The 27132-nt window shown below is 36.4% G+C and overlaps 1 protein-coding gene across 1 annotated transcript in view; it reads right to left on the reverse strand.

Moving 5' to 3' along the window:
- lrp1ba (low density lipoprotein receptor-related protein 1Ba) overlaps positions 1-27132 on the reverse strand; it is a gene marked incomplete at its 5' end in the record, with an annotated part of 237412 nt that overhangs the window by 38975 nt on the left and 171305 nt on the right. The window contains 14 exons of the mRNA XM_084415835.1: positions 6164-6280; positions 11267-11386; positions 12887-13006; positions 13090-13206; positions 16059-16152; positions 16290-16438; positions 16550-16738; positions 16820-17019; positions 17118-17299; positions 20038-20160; positions 21972-22057; positions 23621-23804; positions 25012-25199; positions 25939-26079. Of these exons, the coding sequence (XP_084271961.1) occupies positions 6164-6280; positions 11267-11386; positions 12887-13006; positions 13090-13206; positions 16059-16152; positions 16290-16438; positions 16550-16738; positions 16820-17019; positions 17118-17299; positions 20038-20160; positions 21972-22057; positions 23621-23804; positions 25012-25199; positions 25939-26079 (2010 nt within the window). The remainder of the gene's footprint in view (positions 1-6163; positions 6281-11266; positions 11387-12886; positions 13007-13089; positions 13207-16058; positions 16153-16289; positions 16439-16549; positions 16739-16819; positions 17020-17117; positions 17300-20037; positions 20161-21971; positions 22058-23620; positions 23805-25011; positions 25200-25938; positions 26080-27132) is intronic.

Here is a 27132-nt window from a genome sequence, read left to right on the forward strand (position 1 = left end):
TACAGCCTGTCTGTTTTCACTACCATTCAGCAAGTGAGCAAATACACCAGGCTGAACACACACACACACACACACACACACTTCAGAGCGGAAGTTCATCTCTAGATAAGTAGGTGACAATATTTGAGTCCTATTTTCCATCTCATCCATGCAAAAATAGACCCTGTCGTACATAAATAGACACTTTCAGGTAGATAAAAAGTGAGCTTGAGTCTAACAAACACTCATCAGTAGCCCGCGTTCATTAAGATTGTTAAAAACGTCCTCTAGGGAAACGCTGCACGCTGATAGTGCATGAATACATAACATGTTTGTATTAGCGTCTGTTGTGATGTATCAGCGAGGGATCTGAGAGCTTGCTCTTAATTGAAAGAGATGGAGAGACTGGTAGTGAAAGGATGAGAGAGAGGAAAAAGGAAGTAGGGAGACTGAGAAGATCACGAGCTGAATGTGAAATTGAATTGCACACAAACCCACAGCTCATAAAAATCTACACGTCTGACGTGACAGCTGGGAAACCTTCAAGACATTGTTGATATTTAGTAAATAATGCTGAGACAACAGTTGCTTTACTGACATTGATTTGTTACAAGCACTTTGTGCACCCTCTAAAGTTTTAAACTCCAACTAGTAGGTCTAATCACAACTTCAAAGGAAAGGAAGGACAAAGGAAGGGAAGTGGAAAAGGAGGACAAAATAGGATTAAAAAGGAAAAGAAAAGGGGAAAGAGAAGAAGGACAGGAGGAAGGAGAGGACAGAGAAAGAGAATGAAAGGAAAAGTTAAGGGTAAAAATAAAATGTAAAGGAAAGGAAAATGAAGTAAAGGAAAAACAGGGGAAAGGAAAAGGGGAAGAATAGCAAGCAAAGAAACAGACATGAAAAATGTCATTAGAAAGAAAGACCAAATGCTAGATATACAGACAAACTGTAAAATAAAATGAGTGAATGAACAGAAACATGAGAAAAAGATCAGAGATATTAAAAGACAGATGACAAACAAACAAAAGACAGATAAAGAAGAAAGGAAAAACAAACAAAGAACAATCAAGTGAATAAATGAACAAACAAAAGAAAGATAGGCCAACATAATTAATACAATACAGAAATAAAGGAAGAACATTTGAATAGAACAAAGGAATTACCTTTGAATAAAAAAAATTAAAAAAAACGTACAGAACAAACAAATAAGCAAACAAATGAATGAAAGAAAAAAACACATGAACAAAGAGTGAGGCAAACAATGAATGGAAATAGGAGGATACAAATGAACAAATGAAAGAAAGAAAGAAAGAAAGAAAGAAAGAAAGAAAGAAAGAAAGAAAGAAAGAAAGAAAGAAAGAAAGAAAGAAAGAAAGAAAGAAAGAAAGAAAGAAAGAAAGAAAGAAAGAAAGAACAGGAAAAAGCAAGGAAATGAGAAAAAGGAAGTAATGGAAAAAAAGAAGGGGAAGAGAATGATTTGATGGAAAAGGAAGGTGAAAGAGAATAGAGATTGGAAAAGGAGGATACAAATGAACAAATGAAAGACAAAGAAAGAAAGAAAGAAAGAAAGAAAGAAAGAAAGAAAGAAAGAAAGAAAGAAAGAAAGAAAGAAAGAAAGAAAGAAAGAAAGAAAGAAAGAAAGAAAGAAAGAAAGAAAGAAAGAAAGAAAGAGAATAGATATTGGAAAAGAAAAGGGAAGGAGGATGGAAGAAAATGTAAAATAAATGTAAATAATTATAAAATAATAATAATAAAACTAAAAAGAAAGGAAATGTAAAGGAAAATGCAGTAAAGGAAAAAACTGATTGGAAAAGGAAGAGGAAAAGGATGATCACTAGGAAGAGGAAGGGGAATGGGAAGGGAAAGGGAAAATGGAAAAAATGAAAGGAAAAGGAACTAAAGGTAAAACAGAAGAGGAAGAGCAGCACCAGGAAGTTAAGGTGGAACAGCAAGGGAAAAGGAAAGGGAAGCAGTATCAATGAGGTGGCAGTCATGCTCATGTTTTCTTCTGCAAGAACGAGTGTGACTTACGTCATCAAACTTTGAAGAAATGATGGCAGAGGCTCAGTAATCTAGTAAATGAATGGACAGAGCTCACGCCACAACACGGAGAAAAAACAAACCACAGCGATGGCAAAACTCGCTGTTTATCACGGGAGCCGACGCCGGGAGCAACCATTAAAAACGAATTGCAGATCAGGGTGAGAGATCGATTCTGCCATTCAGTGGGACACTTCCTCCGCTAAACTGTCAATCAACGTCACAGAGCTGACAAAAACATACAGCTGCACTCCAGTGGACGCTAGTTAGCAACGTACCAAGAGGACAAGAAAAATACCTGTCTGCATTTCAGGGAAATTGATATAATCACTACCTCGGCCGACACATAAACTTCCACAGCAATCAACAGAGCAATCTCATTCTCTCACACTCGCGCTTGAAAGTGTGAGGCAAGAGGCTCGAGACGCAGTTGAAGTGTGATGAGATCCACTGGGCTTCAGGAGCTCTTTGACTAGTGGAGTATTGTTCTGTGTCTACATAATGACCCAGACATCAGGGAACGAAATAGGGAATAAACATGGAGATTTGAGACAACAGTCACACACACACACACACACACTCAAGAGCGCAATGATGAAGCACATTTGGACACTGTTTGAAACTCATGTACTAAATAAAAAGATGACTCACACACTGCCACACACAGATGCATCACCCTAGCTTATAAGTCTCTCTCTGAAGACCCAACATCTATGTGGCACACACTGCGGAGCGTGATATGAATCCAATTTAGTTGTTTTGAGAAACCCTGCTGCGTAGTACAGTATGTCTAGTTGCCAAGCGTGATAAGAGGAATATGCGAAAGCTGCATGTATTTAAAGCACTCAGATGTCAAAGACGACAAGCAGATTGTGGCATGATCGCTGCATTAAACTGAACTATAGTAAGCATAACAGCACAATGAAACTAAAATAAATAACAAAACCGCACAATGAAACTAAACTAAACAGAGCAGAGTGAAACAACTAGCCTGAATTACAAAAAAAAAAAAACAGCACAATTAAACTAAATCTAAACAATACAGCACAATGAAGTAAGCAAAACTAAACATCTAAACACAACCAAACAGAACAGCACAACGAAGCAAATCTAAACTACACAGAATAATAAAACAAAATAACAACACAATTAGGTGAAGGCGAAAAAACTCAAAACACCAACTAAAATAACAACATAGCACAATGCAATTATCTAAACAGCACAAATAAACTTAACAACACTGCATAACAAAACAAAACGACAAAACAGTGAAACTAAACAACACAGCACAGCACAAAACTAAACGAAACAGTGAAACTAAACAGCACAACAAAACTAAACTAAACAACAACACAAACTAAACAACAGCACAACAAATCTAAACTAAACAACAAAACCGTGAAACTAAACAACACAGCACAGCACAACTAAACTAAACTAAACGAAACAGTGAAACTAAACAGCACAACAAAACTAAACTAAACAACGAAACAATGAAATTAAACACAGCACAACAAAACTAAACTAAACAACGAAGCGGTGAAACTAAAAGCACAACAAAACTAAACTAAACAACGCGGTGAAACTAAACACAGCACAACAAAACTAAACTTAACGAGATGGTGAAACTAAACACAGCACAACAAAACTCAACTAAACAACTAAACAGTGAAACTAAACAGCACAACAAAACTAAACAACAAAACAGTGAAACTAAACACAGCACAACAAAACAACAAAACAGTGAAACTAAACACAGCACAACAAAACAACAAAACAGTGAAACTAAACACAGCACAACAAAACAGTGAAACTAAACACAGCACAACAAAACAACAAAACAGTGAAACTAAACACAGCACAACAAAACAGTGAAACTAAACACAGCACAACAAAACAACAAAACAGTGAAACTAAACACAGCACAACAAAACAGTGAAACTAAACACAGCACAACAAAACTAAACTAAACAACGAAACAGTGAAACTAAACAACACAGCACAACAAAACAGTGAAACTAAACACAGCACAACAAAACTAAACTAAACAACGAAACAGTGAAACTAAACAACACAGCACAACAAAACTAAACAACAAAACAGTGAAACTAAACAACACAACAAAACTAAACAACGAAACAGTGAAACTAAACACAGCACAACAAAACAAAACTAAACAACGAAACAGTGAAACTAAACAACACAGCACAACAAAACTAAACAACGAAACAGTGAAACTAAACACAGCACAACAAAACTAAACTAAACAATGAAACAGTGAAACTAAACAACAGCACAACAAAACTAAACAATGAAACAGTGAAACTAAACAACACAGCACAACACAACACAACTAAACAACAAACAGTGAAACTAAACAACACAGCACAACAAAACTAAACAACGAAACAGTGAAACTGAACACAGCACAACAAAACTAAACAACGAAACAGTGAAACTAAACAGCACAACACAACACAACTAAACTAAACTAAACTACGAAACAGTTAAACTAAACAACACAGCACAACAAAACTAAACTAAACAACTAAAGAGTGAAACTAAAAGCACAACAAAACTAAACAACAAAAACTAAACAACAGCACAACAAAACTAAACAACAAAACAGTGAAACTAAACAACACAGCACAACAAAGCTACACAACGAAACAGTGAAACTAAACAGCACAACAAAACTAAACTAAACAGTGAAAATAAACACAGCACAACTAAACAACAGCAACAAAACTAAACAAGACAACAATTCAACAAAACAATGAAACTAAACTAAACATTACACATCACAACTAGGGATGGGGCCGATCCGATCCAGTATCGGTATCGGGACCGATACCAGCGTAATTCACGTATCGGATTTTCCCAATCCAACCTGCGGAGATATCCGATATCCATGAGTCATGTCTGCGCTCGCTTTAACGTCTGCTGAAATGACTCCAAAAGTGATTCCCGCCGGCTAGTCTGCTAGCTGGCTGCAAACTGTGGAATGGATTTCCTGAACGGAGGCGCGGCTCATTGAGACACAGAGTTATGAGACACGCTCCCGCTCAGGAAATCCATTCCGCAGTTTGCGGCTAGCCAACAACGTCCGCTGTGTGGAAATACTTCACACAGACTGAAAACACCGCAGAGCAAGACAGCAAAATGCAATGTTTGCAAAGGTGTAATTCAGAGTCCTTTGAAGCTCCCTCGCGTCATACAACACAACGAACGCAATCAAACATTTAAAAAAGCACCACGTTACGGTTACTGTGCGTTCACACCAAACGCGAATAGCGCGTCAAATTCGCGTCTACCGCGTCTAGTTGGACGTTTGAATATTTTGAATCCATTCGCGCGTCCAGAGAAAAATTTACGTGCATAAAAAGCAAAAGTTTGAAACGAAATCGACGCGCGTCTGAGGCAAAATCCGCTTGTCTGTTTGCACGATGCTGATGTTGATCGAGCATTTACTGCATCGGAGCGAGGATCACCCTTCAGATAGTGTGTGTGTAAGATTTTTACACTTGCACTTTTCTTATATTTCAAGATGCAAGTATTTGACATTTTGGTAATGTAATAAATATTGACATGACAATCAATTTGAAACCCCAGTTGCATATTTGTTTTCAGAATGGGATTTCCTGTTTTTCTGACTTCCTTTTCTGACCTTATAACTTACTTACCTCAAGTTGCCTTTTAGGACATACATGCATGCATACATAGGCTACGTAGCGTACATAACATATCATTACTTGCCTGTTGAGAGAAGTTTATTTCAGCATCATATAAAATAAACAATAATGATAATAATAATATTAAAGCAAACACAGCTCTGGTATCGGAATAGTATCGGTATCGGCCGATATCAAAATTCAGGTATCGGGATTGGATCGGAAGTGAAAAAATGTGGATCGGTGCATCCCTAATCACAACACAATTACACTTAACAAAACACACCAGCAAAACAAAATACAAACAATATAAAATGACAATAACAACAATTTGAATGAACTCCACCAAACTTGTGTTGCTTTCTTTAGTTTTCCTAATGATTTTAAAGTTATAGACAGCATCATCTGCAGAGGAAGTGTTTGTTAAACTATTCACAGCATAACTTTGTAAAAGTTAAATGAGAAGCACGTACTGCAGTTCTCCTCGTCTGAATTGTCGCTGCAGTCGCTCTGGCCGTCACACCTCCAGTGGTCCGGTATACAGTTGTTGTCCTTGCAGCGAAATTCATGCGGCCCGCATGTCTTCTCATCTGCATACGCAAACAAACAAACAGTCCATTTGAATTTCCTCCTTAATATTACTGTGTAAAATAAATAGCTTAGATAAACTAAACCATAATGTTTTACTTTAAAAAAAAAAAACTTTTTTTCCCCCCACAATATTCAGACTGTAAAACACTTAAATTTAATGAATATTAATTTAAATGTAATTCAATTTAAATTATTTCATAGAAAATTAGGATTTTTGTGATGGTTTTCAGCTTATCACATAGATTGGTATATCAATATTTTATTAGTAAATGTTTACTAACGTTTAATGTTTTTCCGGCAATCTGCCAGGTTTTTTACCATAAATTTAACACTCTTTCCCCCCACCCCCCCAGGATCTCACAAGGCTGAATCAAAAGCACAATGGTGTAAATCACATCTTCCTTTTCTAAAATAATCAACATGCTAATCCGAGCTCATTTGAGGACAGGAAATCAGGAATGCAATTTCCCCTCATCTGAATGTCGGCGACGACTAATCCAACTATCATGAGAGATGATGAGAACATAATGCATGATTAATTGACAATCACAATGCTGTGTTTGAGTGCTAATTCCCCGATTTAAAAATGACATTAAGAGAACTTTAATTTGACAAGAACACTGCTGGAATATTAAGATTTGTCCCCAATATAGCTTTAGGGCTCAAATCACCTTCAGGTTGGTAAAATTAGAGAGATTTGCTCATTATAACTAAATAGAGAATGATTATACCAATATATGTTTTATGAATTCAATGTTTGGCTAATTAGATTGCGCCGACGTGCTGCCAACATGAGGCAGTTCATGGTGAATAATTCAAAATAAATAAATAGGATCATGCTGTGATGTGAGAGGCCACATCCAACAAAATAAGAGCGGTGTTCAATACGTCAGAGCGAGGCAGCATGCTGAATGTTTCATGAGAGCTCAATCCAATGATCCATTCTTCTGAAACAACATTAATGTGGATCTTTAGTTGTGACACAGGAAAACACATCCAACCAGCTCTCAGCCATTCAAGCCAGAGCAACCAATGAGAGCATGCAGTAATGTGCTGGAACACAATAAAAAAATAAAAATAAAAATAAAAAACTCTTCTGATTACAAACCTACTACAATAAACTAATGCAAAACTAGGTAATAAAAACATGTTTTTGAATTAGGTCAGTCATAACCCTCTTAATACAACCTGTTGATACAAACAGAAAAACTAAATTATTTGTAGTATTATGTACTAAATTAAGTATTTATGCATGTATTATGTAATATGCATTTTTCAATGACCAATGCTAATAGCAGTAATTAGAGAGAAGGTGATACAAAAATACTGATATTATATTTTGTTTATATTGTAGTATATGCTCAAATTTAATTAACTTTTTTTATTAGAACAATCAAATATATTATATTTTTTACTACTACTACTGCTAATAATACATATAAATAAAAATCATTAACATGAATTAATCAATATTTTGAGAAATGTTATAATAGTAATACTAATACTAATTAGTATTATTATTATTATATATGTAATATTTAATAATAATTAAATGTTTTAATAATTAGTTGGAATATTTTAATAATTATTTTAAATTATTAAAAATATTATTAGTATAGGCTAAAACTAGTATAAAACCTATAGGCTGAAACAATAATAAATAAAAAAAATTCAATAAAATATTTGAGTAATTATTAGAACAATACAAGTAATATTATTATTATTATTATTATTATTAGGCTACTACTAATACCTCACCATTTCTACATTTCTTAATATGTGAATAATTAGTAATAGTACTTAAAATAACAACAACAACAACAATAATAATAATAATAATAATAATAATAGTATTAAATATTTTTAAATGACTGATGCTAATACCATTTTGTATCATTATTACATTTTAGTATAGGCTAAAACCTAAAAGATTAATAACATTTATATTTACTAAAAATCCAAAAGATACAAAATCCAAAATTATACTCAAAATTAGTGAAATATAAAAATATAATACAATGTATTAATAATTAATATTTAACAATAATATCATATTTACATAATTTGTCTGATTACTTTAATAATTATTTAATAATATAAAAATAAATTTCAATATTTCAATTAATTACTATGCGAAATTACGAAAAAAAAAGAAAGAACAAAAAAACTGTCTCAAGAGCCCTGGATTCTAATCAAGAAAAAAACATTTCCAATGTCGATGTCCATTAAAAGTCCTGGTCCCCTTTCCATCTCAGTCAACCTATCAATACGCCCTATTGATGTCTTCTTTGAATCTCATGCATTCACCCGTGAATGCTTTTCATCTTAATATCTTGTTAGGAAATGACTTGTTTTCAATGAGATGTAAGTAAGTTATTGATTATTTAGAAGATGAAGCTCCACTCAGCTTATAGACATTCAGCACTTAGAAAAGATCCTCATGTTTAAAGATCAATACAGTATTATGCTGGGTAAATGTGAATATTCCATTATATCCTCTCAATGATATAAGTGCACAAGTGTGTTGAGTACCTAGGGAAATACATCTTCCAGAATAACAATATCATCCAAGATTTAATTCCGTAGGATTTCCCTACGTTATTACAGCGCACACGCAGAAGCAATCATCGTTACAGAAGAAAATAACCTCATTGAGGACTAAAGCCTTTTGAGGGTTATTCTTAAATAAAAATACAAAAAAAAAAAAAAATATATATATATATATATATATATATATATATATATATATATATTTTTTTTTTTTTTTTTTTTTTTTTGTATTTTTATTTAAGAATAAAATAAAAGAATGTATATATATATATATATCTATTGTAATGTTAAAGTATACAGTTATAAAAAAATTAAATGATGATTAAAAAATTATTATTTTAAATAAAAACTTTATGACAGGAAAAACAAATAAAAAACTAGTTAAAATATTGCTATATATATATATATATATATATATATATATATATATATATATATATATATATATATATATATACACACAATTCTGCAGTGCATTTTCGTCTCATTGTACCCTACCAGACAACTTTATGTATAATATATCATTTAAATGTATATTTTGGTGACTAAGAAAGCTTTGATATGCTTTAAAGAAGAATTCTGCAGTGGAAAACTTTCTTGAAAGTTTCCCAAATGGCAAAATTACAAACTTCAGCTAATATTCTTCTTGCGGTGCACTAAACGTTCCCTGTAATGAAAGCCAGAGTGTTCCCTTGGAGAGGTAAATGGTAAGAATCAGTGCTGGACACAAAATGGACAGCACTTATGAAAAGTATATCGGATTGATATAAAGTTAAAACGATTTACAAGACAATTTGTCACGGCAAGATGCCACATACTGTACTTGCCATTGCAAACCTGAATTGAGAGACGTTACTAGCAATAACATGAAGACAAAATAAATTGCCACAAAATAATGAATATATATATATATATATATATATACATATTTTCATTATTTTATTGAAGTAATTACATTTGAAATATGATAGTTATACTATTTTATTGTATTGTTTTTTAAATAGTTGTAATATATTTAATTGTTTTATTTTCAAATTATTCATAGTAATTAATTATAAACTAAAAAAAAATATTACAAAATATTTATGTGTGGCATGTATTTTTATGTTTATTAAAGTATCACATCATTAGTTTATGAAGACAAAAAATTAGCTGTTTAATGTAATTTTTTGTATTATTTTTCTTTATTATTTTCATAATTTCATAATGTATTTTATGAGTCAGAGTCAGTTGTACATGTGTGTTGATGAGAGATATGGGAGAGTTATATATTTTGCTAGAGGTATGTGTGCAATGTAACATTCACTGAGCAGAGATGTTCCAATGATGATGATACATCAAATGTGTACAGTTGGTTGTTCTTTACAAGGAAATGAATGTTTAAACTGATGCAAATGTACCACAAATGTATACTCAGAAGGATAGTTTCTTAATATGGAAAGTGGATTGTACCATGTGTAAGCATGAGGTACACGTTCTATTTTTAAACATAAGCAACATGTTTTTCTACCTTACAAGGAAGTAGTAAGTCCCAGAGTGGTGTATATAAGCTCAATCTTTACTGTACTGATTTAGAGAAACATTGAGGCATGACGGGGTGAGAGGAAGGAGAAACATAGAGATGAGGGGGTAAGGAAAGAGAAACACCAAGAAACCATTTACAGCTGGCATGATGAGGGGTGAGGGGATAGAGAAATGGGGAACAGAGAAATCTGGAATGAAGACCACCTCTCATGTAGCCTTATTCTTATATGCATGTTTCTCGCTGTCTGAGACATGTATAAAAATAATAAATAGAGATCTCTTGGCAAAATATCTGGTGTAGCTTCCGTGATTCAAAAATAATGGGGAAAAGCATGAGTTTCAAATCTACAGTTTAGCACTATGCATCAAGTTAAAGTTGATACTTCTCAAGGAGCAACATCCAATCATTGAACCTTTTCCCCAGAACAATACACTTTGTCTACAAGCCAAAGCAGCTGCTTTACTTGAATCCAGTTCTCATTACAGAGGAACACTGCTCTTTAAAAACTTTGGAAAACCAAAGAATCTGCATAATTATAGTACACTAAATGTTCCATTCTGGGCCCGATGGAGAAGGCTAATCGGTTAGCTGCTCATAAAGCAAACACAATGCAACCTGACAACCCTCGCCCTGAGAACACATTAGCACTTGGTTGGACAGTTTTCGGCAAAACGTCTCTTAGCGCACTAGCTTATCCACAAAACCTCAAGATTAGAGTAAGAACTCCAAGAACTCTGTTATGAAAGCTATCTTTATTCATCTGAGTCAGCCCTCTGGGTAAACAGTCGGTGCAAAATTAAAGCAAATGGAATGTTTTAGGAGTTTTGACTTGCAGAAAATTGCACTGCATTTTAACAAGGATATTTCTGGACGTGATGATGAGTGGAGGTAATGACGTCGACGGACTCACCGCAGTTGGCCTCGTCCGAGCCGTCGGCGCAGTCGGGGTCCTCGTCGCACACCCACAGCTTGGAGATGCAGTGCATTGTGGTCTTACATTGAAACTGGGACGGCGAGCAAGTGTTCTCGGCTGGAGAAATAAGGACATCATGTGATCAAAACTTTGAGAAGATAAACCACAGAATAATCTCAAAGTGTTTTAAGAGTATTCGAAAGTTGCTAAGGCCTTTATTCTACTCAACACTTTTTGAAACACCAGGAGGGAACCATAAAGAATCAGTAACAGGCTGCAGAATGCGGTCCTTTAATCTCCCCACAACACCTCAGAAATAAACTCATGGATAGTTCGTAATAGCAGGAACATTGCTCGCAGCAGGTGGTTTGAAGTCCGACAGTGATTGTCTTGCAATTGATTGTATATAAGGAGGTGAATTTGCACACAAGTGCTGCTTTGATGGCTGTAGCGGTGAAGCTTTAAATGAGAGGAATTAAGAGTAAGGATTTCTTAGAGAGGGTTTTTGGTGCTGACTGTTAATATGGAAAAACACAACACTCTGGCATTGTAAAACACTCGCTCCTTGAGAAGTTAGTGGTGCTTGTAACTTTATCGTGTTTTTTTTTCTTTTAATTACATAATGATATATCGCTACATGAACATGGCCATTCTTTTCTACATAATGCATGTTATTGCTTGCTTTCTTTTGAATTTGAATTTGAGGTTAAATTTGCCTCAAATATAAAAACATATCCCTGGAGTTTTTGTAAGGTTCACCTGGATTCATTTCTGAACATTTTAAACATTGCAAAGCATGATTAATTCATAATAAAACAAGTCAAACAAGATTGTGCCCAGGTGGTCTAACTAACCACAGTTTCTTTCCCCTCACATCTCTGTTTTCAGAGCGCTAAGCTAAGCCTAGATTCGGCATTCCCGGCGGTACAAGCGGCAATCCTGACCCACAGCGCTCTCCCTCCTTGGAGGGGGGAGGTCTAAAGCCGGCCTCTAATGCCATGCTCCATATGCGATTATCCCTGTTAAACCCTCCCTCTGTTTGGCTAATCAGTGCCCTGGGCTGAGCTCAGCTCCCCTGGATCCAAGACACTGTCAGACCCCCTCAAAAGCCTCTTAGAGTTCTGGGGACCCTCCAGGCTCCGTCCCATGCAATGCTGTTAATGATTTTCCTCGTTTTTAACTTCTATCTTTCTGATTCTCTCTCGGAGAAGACAGACAGCTTCTCTTCTTCGCTCCCCCATAAGGGGCGTACCAGAGCCGGGCGTCTTATCAAAACCCAGCCAGATGCTCGACTCCGGGGAGGAGTGAGAAATTAGGCCCCTGCTGTGGCTTCAAATGAAGGATTCTGATCTGAGCGAGAGTATTAACTTCTGCCAGTCTCCTTCTTCTCTACTGCCACCTAAAATAAGACTTGCATTTGGACAAGGATTCGATCACCATCGTAGAAAGTAACGATTACTCCTGCTTGATTTCTGAAGGTGACACAAGATAGCTTCTAAGCTTCCTGGTTAGCAAGTCTACATTGCTTTTTCTTTACTCATTTCACTCCTTTCTTCTTGCTGTCAGAGTCCACTTCAAACCTGAAAGAGAGAAAGGAGGAGTCCTATTGTCTCTTACGGCAATCAGTTTCATCTTCACCATCTCCGCAGTCGTCTTGTCCGTTACAGCGCAGGTTTATAGGTATGCACTTCTGTCTCTGTGTGCACTTAAACTGGCCAGACAGGCAGATATAGGAGTCTGAAAGCATATGCAAACAATCTTTGTACATCATACGGCATTATGCTTGGTATCCATTTATCCATCCATCAATCTATAATTACCACAGTTGGCTTCATCTGAGTTGTCTCCGCAGTCATTCTCTCCATCACAGATGAAGGGAGGGAGGGCGCACAAACCCGTTCCGCACTGGAACCTTCCGGGTTGGCATTTAAATTCCGCTGCGAGCGAAAAAAACGACAAGAAAAGAAAGGTTGAAAGAAAGGTTGAAAGAAAGGAAAATAATGAACAAACAAATGTAATGAAGAAAGAACACATAATGACTGAATGAACAAACAAATGAATGAAAGAAAGATGGACAGAAGAATAAAACAAAGAATAAGTGAATGAATGGGTAAATACACAAAAGAAAGAAAGAAAGAAAGAAAGAAAGAAAGAAAGAAAGAAAGAAAGAAAGAAAGAAAGAAAGAAAGAAAGAAATATAAACAATAAACAAGCAAACAAGCAAACAAAAAAAGAAAGAGAGGGTAAAAAAATAAATGAAAGAAAGACAGAAAAGGTAAGACAAAAAAATTAACAAACAAATACAAGTTTAAAATGAAAGACAGAAAGACAAACAAACAAAACTAAGACTACATGAAATGAAGACAAAAAGGCTGAAAGATAACGAGCAAAGAACACAGATTGAGTAAATGAACAAACAAACAAAAAAATTCAGAACAAACGAGCGAAAAAACAAGTAAATAAACAAATGACACAGACAAACATAAATATTCAAAGACAGACAAACAGAATGAACAAATAAACAAAAAAGCAAAGAGTGAGCAAACAAACAAACAGAACAATTGAAAGACAGCAAAACAGACAATGAACGAATAAACACACAAACAAAAAGAACAAAGTAATAACAAAGAACATGTGAATAAACAAGTAAATGAGCAACCCCTCAGCTAAATGAGCGAAACATAGTTGAAAGACAGTGATAAAACAGACAAAAAGCCAGACACATTGTACAGAAAGAATTTTTTCTCCTGGAACACATGCAAATGTCTTTTGTTCGATGTCAGCCTTGACATCTCTATAGCATTTCAATGTGCAATAAACTACTAGTTGAGATATCAACTTCTTTACGACCTGATCCATTTCTGCAGCTCTTCGCTGTAAATTAGACAATTCACCTCTCAATCAAACAAGCCCTGCTAAATTACAAATGACTCACTCAATGGGATATTCAATACACTTGAATATAACCTTGATGACAGACTAATCTTTATTCAAAAATAATCGCTCCATGAATCGGCAATGAAAATTACATGGAATAAGTTGTGACAAAAAGATTTTCCTGTCCTCAACTCATGAGAGAAATGTCTCAAGTGTCTAAAGGATTTCTTTCTTTCAGCTGAGTTTAAAGAAATGGTGATTGATTGTGGAGTCACTTAAAGATTCACATTTTCCTTTCTGTTAACAATCTCAACCTTGAGAGCTTTTCTCGCTGTCTACTACCAACAAAGAAGCAAATCAGAACCGATTCCATGTTAGCATGTTGTTAAGATAATAACGCAACATTAAATACACTGTAAAACAGTACATTTTCGATTAGGCTGAACATTATTGAATGAAATGTGACCCGTCACGGAAACCTGGGACACAAGTCGGCAGCACAACTTTCGAGCAAAATGAGAAAGAAGCGTTTTTTTTCAAAATTGGTGATTTTCGTTTTTTTTTGCAGAATCTGTTAGTTGAGACCACGAAGAAGCCTCTCCATGTTTGAGATAGCAGTATTGGTATATTTAAAAGCGTACATTTTGATGTTGAAATCGGCTTGTTTTTCGGAGATTCTAGCACGCAGTAGGGGCGTGTCATTGTCGGTGTGTATTTCCATACTGAATAAGCCGGCGTGGCTACTTATTATGCAGCGCTCTGGCCGGCTCTATCTGATTTCAAAATTCAATGAAGATGGACGCCAATAACATTACGATGTCCAGCAATCGATTTAAATAGTAGGTTACATGGGGTTTAATTTGTCGTTTAATGAGATGTAGCCTAATACATGTTGTCAGTGCCAATACATAGATCCGCCTGTATAATTAATATGTATATGAATGGTACAGTGGTAGAGCTTTCGCCAGCCGTGTCAGAGGTTGAGAGTTCGAATCCACCCTTGTATAGGTTTTTTTTTCTTTTCTCGTATAGTTTTTTTTCTCTCATCAAAACGATTATGTTCATCAGTGGTTGTATATCAAGCAGGGACACGCAAACGTTTGAATTATTTTGTTATTTCAACAGAACGAATAGAGAGTATCCGCAACGTAACGGATTGAAGCGCGCGTCGAGTGAAGACAATGCAGTGTGTGCGCGAGCCACACGAGAAAACACTGTATCTGCGCCACTGATCGCAGCGGCAACGAGCACTTTGATCACTTGATTTAAAAAAAAACACATTTCAGCGCTAGTATCTTATTTAAAAAACGAACGAAATGAATGCTCTGCCAGTTAACTGGAGATGTTTTATTTAGAGAATTTGTAGAATTGGTACATTCAGGGGGGAGGGGGAGACGGGGGAGCTTTACAGGGGGTATGACTTATCTAAATGAGATGTAAATGAGCCCTATTGTCATTCCCAGAAGGGCGAGAACTTGCCAATCTTTAGAAGCAGATTTCTACCATTTCAGTTTTTGTGAGTGCCTACCTTCAAATGGCCACAACTTCTCCAAATATTATCAGATTTCCATGTGTTACACATCGTTGGAAAGCTTGAATACTACACTTTCAGAATATGTGAATAACTCAAAATGCCCCAGAACCGACTTGTGTCCCTACTTTCCGTGACTGGTCACAAATACATGATTGGCATTGTCTTATGCCTAGCTTGCAAAATGTCTTTTGTCTGAAAATGCCTTGCGAGGTAGTGTACATACAAGTAATATAAACTCTCCAACTATCCCTTAAAAGGCTCTCTAGGTAGACAGCTTACTAGATTGTGAGTTGTAACGACACTACAATGTGCTATAATGATGTATTTTTCACTGGTATTGCTCAGTTTTGCTGTTTGCCACCACGTTTGGTTACTTACGGCAATCTGCCGGCTCGTCGGATCCGTCTCCGCAGTCGTCCACTGTGTCGCATTTCCACCAGAAGGGAATACACTCATCCGTACCACAGCGGAACTACACACAGAGAAATAATCTTTTGAATAACTATTTATTGAGTAGCACACTGGATATAATTGGTAGTTGAAAGTGGTGCCAAGAGTAGTTGAGCTACAGTGAATTTTCAGGCTCCTGAAGTAATTAGTAAGTCGCACCTGGCTAGCGGTGCAGTTAGACAGACAGGTTTTGTTGTCGTTTGCCAGGTAGAAGTGTGTAGGGCAGGCACACTTGTATCCCCCACCAGGGGAAAGAAGGCATAGGTGACTGCACCCTCCATTAGTCACCTGACACTGATGCTTTGGCACTGAGGACAAACAACAAACAATAAAAAAACAAGCCCAAAACAACATGAAAGTCCTGACTCTAAGCCCTGAAGACTTATCCAAGTTGACAGAAGAGCTTCTTGCTGTAATACCGTCAGGCTGTCGGAGCGGATGGTAGACTTTAATGTCTCGAATGGTCTGCCAGGAGCTGAGGAGTTCAGTATATTGGCCGCCGGACGTCTTGTGAGAGCGACTGAGGGTTTTCGACTTCTGGTCGCTCCAGTAGATGAAATCCTCAAACAATGCGAGACCGGTTACGCCACCTATGTCCTTGATGGGGACTGGAAATTGGAATTAAGAGAATCTTATCGAGGTCAATTCGAGACAAGACGAGATTTGATCCGAGACGAGACAACGCTTACCTTTGTGTCTTTTTGTCCCGTCCATATTCGAAAATAAGATATGGTTCTCATCAGCCCAGTAGATCCTTTTGTTGATGTGGTCAATGGTCAAGGCTGAGGGAGCACGTATTTCTGTATCAATTATGATACGTGGCTTGTTGCCGTCCATCCCGATCCGTCCGATTTGGGACTGCTCGCAGCAGTCGATCCAGAACACATATCTAAGGCCCCATGGGAATAAATGTGGCTTTAAAAGGTGCAATGCTTCTTAAAGGTATTGTGGGATTGTGGATCATAAGCAATATTAAGCATCATTTACCCCATCAGAGAGTCGAGAGCCAGAGCGGTTGGATTTCTCAATCCTGACCTCAGCAGTACGGTCGGGTAGAGTCCATTAGCTTTCGCCACCTCTAGGGTCTTTCTCTCGCCGTCACACCAGTACAAGTTCTTGCCTATCCAGTCGACAGCGAGAGCACTGGGGACTGAAGTCCTGTGAACCACCTGAGAAAACACCAGTCAAGCACAGTTGGTCTCTTTTGGCTGGTTATTCTCATGGATTTGTCCACAGCTAGTGCCGAAAGGAACAAACGCTTCCAGGAAGAAAAGCTCAGAATGGCAAGTGTGAGATGCAGCTGTGCACTGTATTTTGCTTGCTGACGTACAGTCTTATAAAAGTAAGTAGAACCAAGAAGAGTAGTAGAATTGAAATGCAACTATTTAACAGAATAAAGGAAAACAAACAAAAAACAAACAGAAATTTGTGTTATAATCCCAATTCTGGCACTCTCACTAGCTAAGAATGGCAGTTAGCCAGCGTTCGACTGCAACAACAACAGCATTCAATAAAGTCATAAACGTTGGATAAAATGTAGTCTATGTTTTCTCGAACAAAACAAATAAAAGTCAATGTTGCTAATTATCAGCGGGCTACATAACTTCTCATTAACGGCACTTCAAACTCCAAGAAAATGACAAGAAAAGTTCCAAAATGAAGAAGTTTTACACAAAAAAAATGCACTTCACATCATTTCACTTCTCATACTGATCACAGAACCTGCCTGTTTGGCATAAACAATACTCTTCCCAGCTGGCAGACAATCCCGTGCTTTTAATCATTTTCGCTCTTGGTTGCTGGTGCCCCCTGCCTAGCGCTTTAAGAGTAAGAGTAACATTCAGCAAGCTGATGAACATTAGAGATGAACATTAAAGACATTTTTTCCTCAGACTGGGTTGTACCATCAGCTCTAATTAAAACTAGCCTAGCCGTGATGAATTTTGACATCACAGGTTTTCTTGATGCATCAGGAAAAGCATCTTCAGGTGAATGTTAGGAATACACCACAGGGTGAAAGTGGATATAATTTTGAACTGGGAAAGCAACAAATAGCAACAAGATTGATGAATACAATTATGTGAAGTCAATTATTTGCACCTGCTCTCTATGATGTTTTAGCACCAGATTCAATGACGATTTAGAAGCAATTACTGTATTTTCTAAAACATAAGTCACGTTTATCATCTGAAACATTCTGCGACTTGTAGTCCAAAGACTTATATATAATGCGATTAATGGTAAGCATTTGTGCTGAGGGAGAGAGGTACATGAGCACAAGTTCATTTGTATAGCGCATCTCCCCACACGCCGGTAGTTTCAGTTTCGATTTAAATAAATTCGTCTGGGCTTGCTGTATATAGTAAAAGTTGTTTATAATGAATGTCACTGTAATTTATGTTTGTTTTATACTTACATTTTTCATTCCGGTTCTGTTCTGAATACCGTTAAATTTAAAGAATTTGTTGTGGAGTAGGGTGAACGAAAATACATGTTTACACGGTTTATAATGTTTGTAAACATTTGGTTTTATTTACCGGTATTTTACATTATTTAGGAATATAATTTTTTTTTAAATTACTCTGTGCTTATAGTCACTTATTTCCCAAAAAATGTGGTATGCAAATCAGGTAATGACGCAAAAATGTGTTTGCATGGGACAATTCTCATAATTTACATAACATTTAAGCTTAATTAAAATAAAAAATTAGACATGATTGCCTAAAAATACTCACAGCGCTTATATCAAACTAATCTTATTAAAAATCATTGGCTGGGTCCGAAATTGCATTCTCTCTTTTGAGTAGGTACTTATTTTGAATAAGTAATTCATAACCGCTAAAAAGTATTTTGCTGTCATTATCATGTGACCTACCAGCATCAGTTGCGTCACTTTGCTTCCATTCATCCTCTCCCGTGGCATCATGGGAAAGCAAAGTGTCCATCAAATGCACACTTCAGAATCTCGTCGGAAGTAGTAGGTCATCAGGGTGCGTGAATTCGGAAATATACTACTTTTGTCACAAACTGTTTTTGGACTACTATATAGTAAGGAAGTAAGCAATTTTAGATGAAACCATTAAAACTGCACACACATTTTGGCCGACAAAATGTGAAGAATAAAATAAAAAATAAAAAGAATTCCGAACACATTTGCATACATTCAAAGCATTTTTTTTTTTTTATCAAGCAATGCAAACTACCCCAGCAATGTCATTGAATCACTCTCTGAATCTTTTTGTTTTATATATTTATCATATTCTTTTCATCAATGTCCTATGAAAAAAAGCCCCATTATCTATTGTGGATTCATTTTGCCTTTAACTCTAACATTGAGAGTGGCTTTTATCACCTAACTTCATTGCCTTCGCAGAAGGTCTCTCTCTCTCTTTTCTCTCTGTTCTATAGCAAACTATCATAAATCAGTTCAAGATCCAAAGTTCAATCAAGCTTAATGAGCCATTATGGCTCGATATTAAACATAACGAGCTCTGGCGGCCGAGCAGGGCAAGGCTGGCACACTATGCCCGTTTTCTGCCCTGAGTAATATACACAAGGGCATTGATGAAGTGAAGTGAGTAGACATACAGCCTCACACATACACACACACACTGCACTGTCTGTCATTGCAAACCTGGCTCATTTCATACCAAAAATACCAGTTATTCTTAGAAAGGGGGGAACAAAATCAAATAAGCTTTTATTTATTTGTTGGAGTGATGCAAATGTGTCTGCTTTTTCCCTATTGGAATCCATCAATTACACAATATAAATTGCCCCCGTAAAGAGGTGACGTGAATCAAATTTACCCAGGGGCAGAGGGTATTTGCATATGTCAATCTGGGCAATTCTGGGTGATTTCAAGAGTAAATTTAGCACAAACACACACACATTCTCATGGATGTACCTTGAGGTCACTTCCATTCAGGCGCATTCTGTTTATTCGGCGTCCGCTGGGTCTGCTAGTGTCAATCCAATAGATCAACTCTTTCCTGTAGTCAAAGTCTAGAGAGATGACATTACTGAGTCCCTGCAGAGAGAGAAAGACAAAGAGAGAGAGACAGTCAAAGTGAGAGATTGACATATGGGATTTTAAAGAGAGACTCAGTAAAAAAAATAAAAAAAAAAGATTTTGAATAGTGGATACATTCTCACTTTGCACTTCACCTGAAGAATAATATTGAAATAGAGAGATCCAGGCCATCCGTCTTTAATAAAAACTTTACAATATAAATATTAGATGAAAAACTAAACCTTAAAAAATGGACATTGACAACTACAGTACCTGAAGGAAAATAAGTCGAAGTACTAAAGAGCTATAGAAGACTAAATATAAATATTTAAAAAATGAACACTAACAAAATGAGAAAAAGCACATAAAATTACTAAAACTTAAACTGGAATTAAAATATCAAAGTAAATGCTAATTCAAATGATTAATAAATAATATAATAGTATATAAATAATACTACAATATCACTGAACATAACTATTAATTTTGTATTAATGGAAATTAGAAATAATTTATTTTTATTTGATTTTAGATAAGGTTTTAGAGCTTCATGTACTGTAATTTAATTATGTTCACTGTCTACCATTTTTTACAAGAAAACTTTAAATTATTAAATGAATTTAAATGCTTCAAATGTAACAGCACTCAAAAAATGGTGTTATAATATAATAATGTCATTTATTATTCATTTAATTTAATAAAATTGAAGAGAAAGTAAGTATAAAAAGGAGAGAAAGCGATGGAGAAAACTTTACAAGCCAATGAACACTATTTGCTGGGCCACATCTCTAAATCATTTGATGTTTTCAAATCCATCAAATCCATTCATACTATTTCATTTAAGCAAACAGAAGACCTTTATAAAAGTTCATAAAAAATAAATAAAAAAAACAACATCAAACAGCAAGTCCAAGACTCATTATAGCATCATCTAGCCGCTTTCTCGATACCTGTCTCATTGGCTTTTTATTTTCACTACATTCGTTAAAAATAAGAGCGAGATTTCCTCCGTCTGACAGAAACTTCCCATCATGCACTGCTAAGACCGGAGCCAATCACTTTCTCAGTAGGGGTCTCTCACATTCTCCTGTCGCTCTGCCTCGTTCTCTCAAAACCACCCGTCGCGTTCAGATCTAATTTGCTGGACTAGACCTTTTAAATCAAACTGATGGAGTCTCTGACTGATGAATCAACCCAAGCGTGCATTTTTAACTACTCCTTCGATAGCAAGCCGCTCAATCTCTTCACGTACGGGCCGTGAGAGGGGTTCTTATCCGACGGTCCCTTCAAAGCCACATCCGTCACGGTTCCTTTTGCACTGACAAGGGGCTTCATACAGATTTAAAGACTATAACTGATTGTGTTCATTAATATCAACTACGGTGATGATATATTTACCAGTTAGGAATGATTAAAGGAGCCATAATTTACACTTTTCATGAACATTTAAGAAGGAATAGTTATGATTCCAGTCACAATATGACCTTTTCCGCGTGCAAATATTCCCAGGCGTCTATATCCACGCCAATCAAGAGTCTAAAACGCTGTTTCAGACTCAACTTGAGCTTGTGAATTTCTATAAAGCATCACAGGTGGCTCTTGATACTGTGCTTCCCTCTGAGCATTTGGATGGGATGTCTACATTAATCTCCATATGCTCTGAGCATGTGTATTTTTATGAAATTACATGGGAATATGGAGTTATGGGAACACGCTAATGAGTTTAATCTAAACTGGATGGCATCTGTGAGCACAAAAATGACAATTAGAAGAGATTTTTAACAATTGTACAAGAAGAAAGTTGTTTTAGAGAGCTTTACTTGTCATACCTGTTTAAGAAGAGTGTAGTTCGATCCATCCAGACTGATTTTTCTGATTTCATGGTGGTCAGCAAGAATAAGAAAAGGCTCCTCTGCTGGAAAAGAGAGAGAAAAAGATAATGCAAGATAAAAACATTTCCCCCAAAATATTTATTCTTCTTCTTCTTCAAACAATTTGATATATATATATATATAAATAAAATTCAATTAATACTTGTTACCCACAAAACATTGTCTTACTTTAATCCTCTGTGACTATAAGTGAATAAAAAAGTACTTTGGAATTCGTAATATTCCGTTGCATGGATATACTTTGATTTCAAATACTTTAAAAAGCCTTTTAATAAGTGTTTGTGTTGCTCTATGGATTATTCTGGCTACAAGACACGACTGCAACTTCAGTTTGATGACTTAAAATCGATTTCCTGTGAGCTGCCAACACTTGAACATCCGCTTCCTGTCAAGACTGGGACTTAGACATGTCAGTCATTCGCTAACAGAGCTTTATTACTTGAGTATGCGTGTGTGTGTGTGTGTGTGTGTGTGTGTGTGTGAGTGCTTATAAGAGCATGTCTATGAAGGAGAGACACTGACAGAAAAGTACTGCGATGGTACCATGGTACAGAGATGTTTCAGATGGTAATACCATGGTACTTGATATATACTATGATAATTCAAAGAAATACTGTGGATCATTCTATAAAGGTAAACATGGTATTGAAAATTATCCAAGATATTTGAAATGAACAAAGACAACAGTTCTTTACTGTTTTCCTCCCCCTCTTTCCCCAATGACCATTTGGAGTTCCTAAAGGCACAGAGGGGCTGATAGGGATCAAGGCCTGTAGGCCAAGATGTGTGTACTTCGGGGGTCTGTGAATTGTCACACCTTTAGTATGGTGGGGGAAGTTGTAATTATCTGATTGGTCAGTTTGAACGTCTCACATTTGGGTTAAAGTCACATGGTCAAGGAAAGGATAAAAGAAGATTGTAACTCTTGCTCTGTCTCTTTTATGCTCTGGCTCTCTTCTTATTCTCTGGGTCCCTTTCTTGGGGCTCTCTCCCTTTGCCTTTTTACTTTGTCTCTTACTCTCTACACACTCTCTCTCTCTCTCTCTTTTAACATTTTACATATATGCTGGGTAAAATGAATGGTATAAGTTATTATCATCTCATACATCTATTTTGTAACTAATTTAAGTGTAAACATAACCATAAATTGTCATTAAACCCTTTCAATTACAAATAGTGTGCTAACTAGTTTTGATTTGCTATTGACTTTGAAGTGCTACCCATTGCAATACAATATCGTCACTCTATATAGCAACGCTCTCCCTTGTTACTGACTTCTTTGCATGTCAGTGGTGTTTGTGAGCAAGCACTAAATGAGTGTCTTTCTTTTATGCTGTAAATAACTCGAGGCAGATGCCATATGTCACACCTGGATCTACTCTTAGCCAATCAGAGCTCATCTCCAGCTGAAGAACTAATTGTCTTCAACCTCCTGTTGCTTTCCTCTAAATATAAGTCGCAACTAGTGTGTTCAGTATGTGTGTTCTCGGTGTGTGGGGTGTTTCTGTGCAAATATGACACTAAAATCTTTGTGAGGGTCCACAGGAGCTAATTCACACCTGTGCTGCTGAATGGAGCAGACGTACCTGAGAGAGACCTGCAGCTGTGCGGGTTACTGGCGGGACGCTGGTACCCGTCGGCACACAGGCAGTGAAAAGATCCGTAGGTGTTGATGCACTGGTGGCTGCAGGGAAAGTTCTCGGAACATTCATCCACGTCGATGCAAGTCCTGCCGTCGTTTTTCAGACGAAATCCAGGCCAGCACACACACTAGAAAAAAAAAAAAAAAACATACTTGTGGATGATTCTTACAAAAAGATCTGTCAAGAATGTGTGTGGGTTATTTCACCACAAAATAATTGTTATATTTATATATATATATATATATATATATATATATATATATAATTATTCTTTCTTTTTTATATATATTATTATTATAAAATAAAGAAAAATTAATTAAAGAATTAACAGTTTTATATTACATAAAACAATTATTATTATAATTAATATCTAATTATTATTATAGTCAATATTGTAAATAAATGATTTGCAAAAAATTTAGCCAAATGCATTATATGTATATATTAGACACACATATATACATATATATATATATATATATATATATATATATATATATAAATATATAACTGAATTTAAATTTATTTAATTTTTTCTAATTGACTTTTGAGTAAAACATGACCATGGCAAATTGTCTTGAGATTCACTCTAATACTAATAAGAAATTTATGGACAGGAAGTGAGCAGTCAAACAAAACGATGTTTACAACATTTCTAGATCATTAGTTTAGTCATTAGTCCTTCATTACAACTATGCTTTGTATATTAATTTAGCTGTAACAGAAGTTAAAATAAGCAAGAAAAACTAAATTATTGTACGTTTGGAGCCGCAGTGCCCTTGACTGCCTGTTTCTAAAGTCAGTGAGGCTGTCAAAGGACCATGCCAGCATTCTGAGACGTCTGCCAAACGAGGCTGTTCGATCTGCCACTCGCTGTGTGTGTGTGTGTGTGTGTGTGTGAGTGTGTCTCACACTCCCACCAAAAAAAAACAAAGCTCTAAATTTCTAGCATACACGATTTAGCACATGTGTTGCTACATTCAACGGTTAAAAGTTGTGAAATGACTGGAAATAGGATCATAACATTTCCCACGGATTTGCCGCCAAGTGCTATTAAACCTCTGCGGAATGTAACATACGTATATTATTGCTTTGAACGATTTGTTTGTGCAGACTTTTTCAATATTGTCGTAGCCGCTAAAGCCTGCTAATGAGGTTTACCGAAGATTTGCTGGAAAAACAAAAACATTCCTTCGCATTCGTAGGTCGGCGCTTCATCTCTCATTTCCAATTGTGGAAGTTTTTAGTGCAGAACGGACCTCAAGTTGAACCAGACACTTAATTCGTGGGAAGAAAAACCTCGTAAAGCATGAAAAATGTGCTCTCTCACACACCTTGTATCCCACGGGTAGGTCTTGACAGTCCTGGGTACAGCCGCTGACTTTACGGTTTAAACACTCATTAACGTGGCAGTTCCTCTCGTCCGATCGGTCCCCGCAGTCGTCATGCTGATTACACACGCTCCCCAGTGGAACGCAGCGGCCGTTTGCGCACATGAAAACCGAACCGTTGCACAAACTTTCTAAAACAGGGAGCAGCGAGAGAAAAAAAAAGGAGAGACAGAAATGGACAAAACCATCAGATGACAAAGAACTCAAGTGGTGTTCTGGGTGGACTGTAGCACGTTTCTATACTGTAAAAAAAACAACAAAGTTGCTGCCTTAGATTTTTAAGTAGAATCAACTTGGATTTGTAAGTCATGCCAACTTAAATTACTTAAAAAATGTGTCGTATCTTATATTAACATACTGATGAGTTAAAGCAATGCAAAAACATAAGTTGTCATAACTTATTGATCACATAATGTTTTTACAGTGTATGCTCTACCTAGAGTTACTATGTGCTAGGTGGTTTTTAGCGTTGCTATGCACTTGCTAGGGTGTTGAGGTTGGTTGCTAGAACGCCGCTAGATGATTGCGTACTGGTCCAAACGAGTGTTTTAAAGTTGTACCATAAACATGTTGTAAACATCTGAATTGAATTTCCCCTCAGAATTATAAACATAAAATGTTTCTTAACGAGCTTGGCTGGGAACAGTAATGGCATCTGTTAACATGAATGGCATATGTTTGCCCTGAAACCAAAAACTGAAGAACAGGAGCGCAGCAGTTTCATCAGCACCTCTCTGCCCACCTCAGGTGGTACTGGCAGGGGTACAAGGACGCAAATGGGGAGGACCAGATTTCTGACAAATCCCATATGGGATGGAACCCTGGATCCTGTCAGTCAAACGGGGTGCGTGACATATGAGAGGGACTCGCCTGCAGCGGAACACTTTGGGTTGAGTGGCAGCTCGTCTGATTGGTCCAGACAGTCAGGGAAGCCGTCACATTCCCATTGGGCTCTCAATAAACACCGCCCGTCTGCGCAGCGGAACTCCTCCTCTTTGCATAAACGGTACTCTGGAGAAAAAGAGTATGACAGGAAGGGAACACTGTAAATAAAAGTTGCTGCCTTAAAGGAGAACTCCGGTCAATTTTAACATTGAGCTAATTTTTTTGTACATTTGGAGTGCTGTTAGTACAGAGAACAACGACAAAAATCAGTGTTGCCTACACCAAGTTATCCTCTTTTTAAAATTTGCACCCTGTTGACTTCAGTGGGGCAAGTTTTAAACCTGCTTTTAGCCTCTTAACATCCTTGATGTGTCATTACAAGTGCGCAGGTCATGTGAGTGATTCCTTCAGAGTGAACAGGGGTGAATCTGACTGCAGTAGATGTGAAAGATATGAATAAAAATGATGTTTATTCAGCCAGCGCACATACCTGTATTTACATCCTGTTTTCGGTCGAAGTCCACAGTAGTCGATTGTCGAGTTCACGCGCGTGATCATAGGTACTAAACCTATGCGCGTGAACTCGACAATCGATTACTGTGGACTTCGACCGAAAACAGGATGTAAATACAGGTATGTGCGCTGGCTGAATAAACATAATTTTTATTCATATCTTTCACATCTACTGCAGTCAGATTCACCCGCGTTCACCCCGAAGGAATCACTCACATGACCTGTGCACTTGTAATGACACATCAAGGATGTTAAGAGCCTAAAAGCAGGTTTAAAACTTGCCCCATTGAAGTCAACAGGGTGCAAATTTTAAAAAGAGGATAACACGGTGTAGGCAACACTGATTTTTGTCATTGTTCTCTGTACTAACAGCACTCCAAATGTACAAAAAAATTAGCTCAATGTTAAAATTGACCGGAGTTCTCCTTTAAATTATTACAATCAACTTGGATTTTTAAGTCATTTCAACTTAAAAATGACATTAAACTGACTTAAAAATGAGTTCAATCTGGTTTAACTTATTTTAAAAAAAAGTTGAAAATTGCTTAACTTATTTTGATGAATTAAAGCAATGTAAAACACGTCATAACTTATTGATTAATTTATTAATTTTTTTACAGTGAATGTAAAACAACGAGGCAAAAAGTTACAGCGGTTAGTGTTTCA

The sequence above is a fragment of the Rutilus rutilus genome (assembly GCF_951802725.1).
Source record: "Rutilus rutilus genome assembly, chromosome: 8".
Lineage (NCBI taxonomy): Eukaryota > Metazoa > Chordata > Actinopteri > Cypriniformes > Leuciscidae > Rutilus > Rutilus rutilus.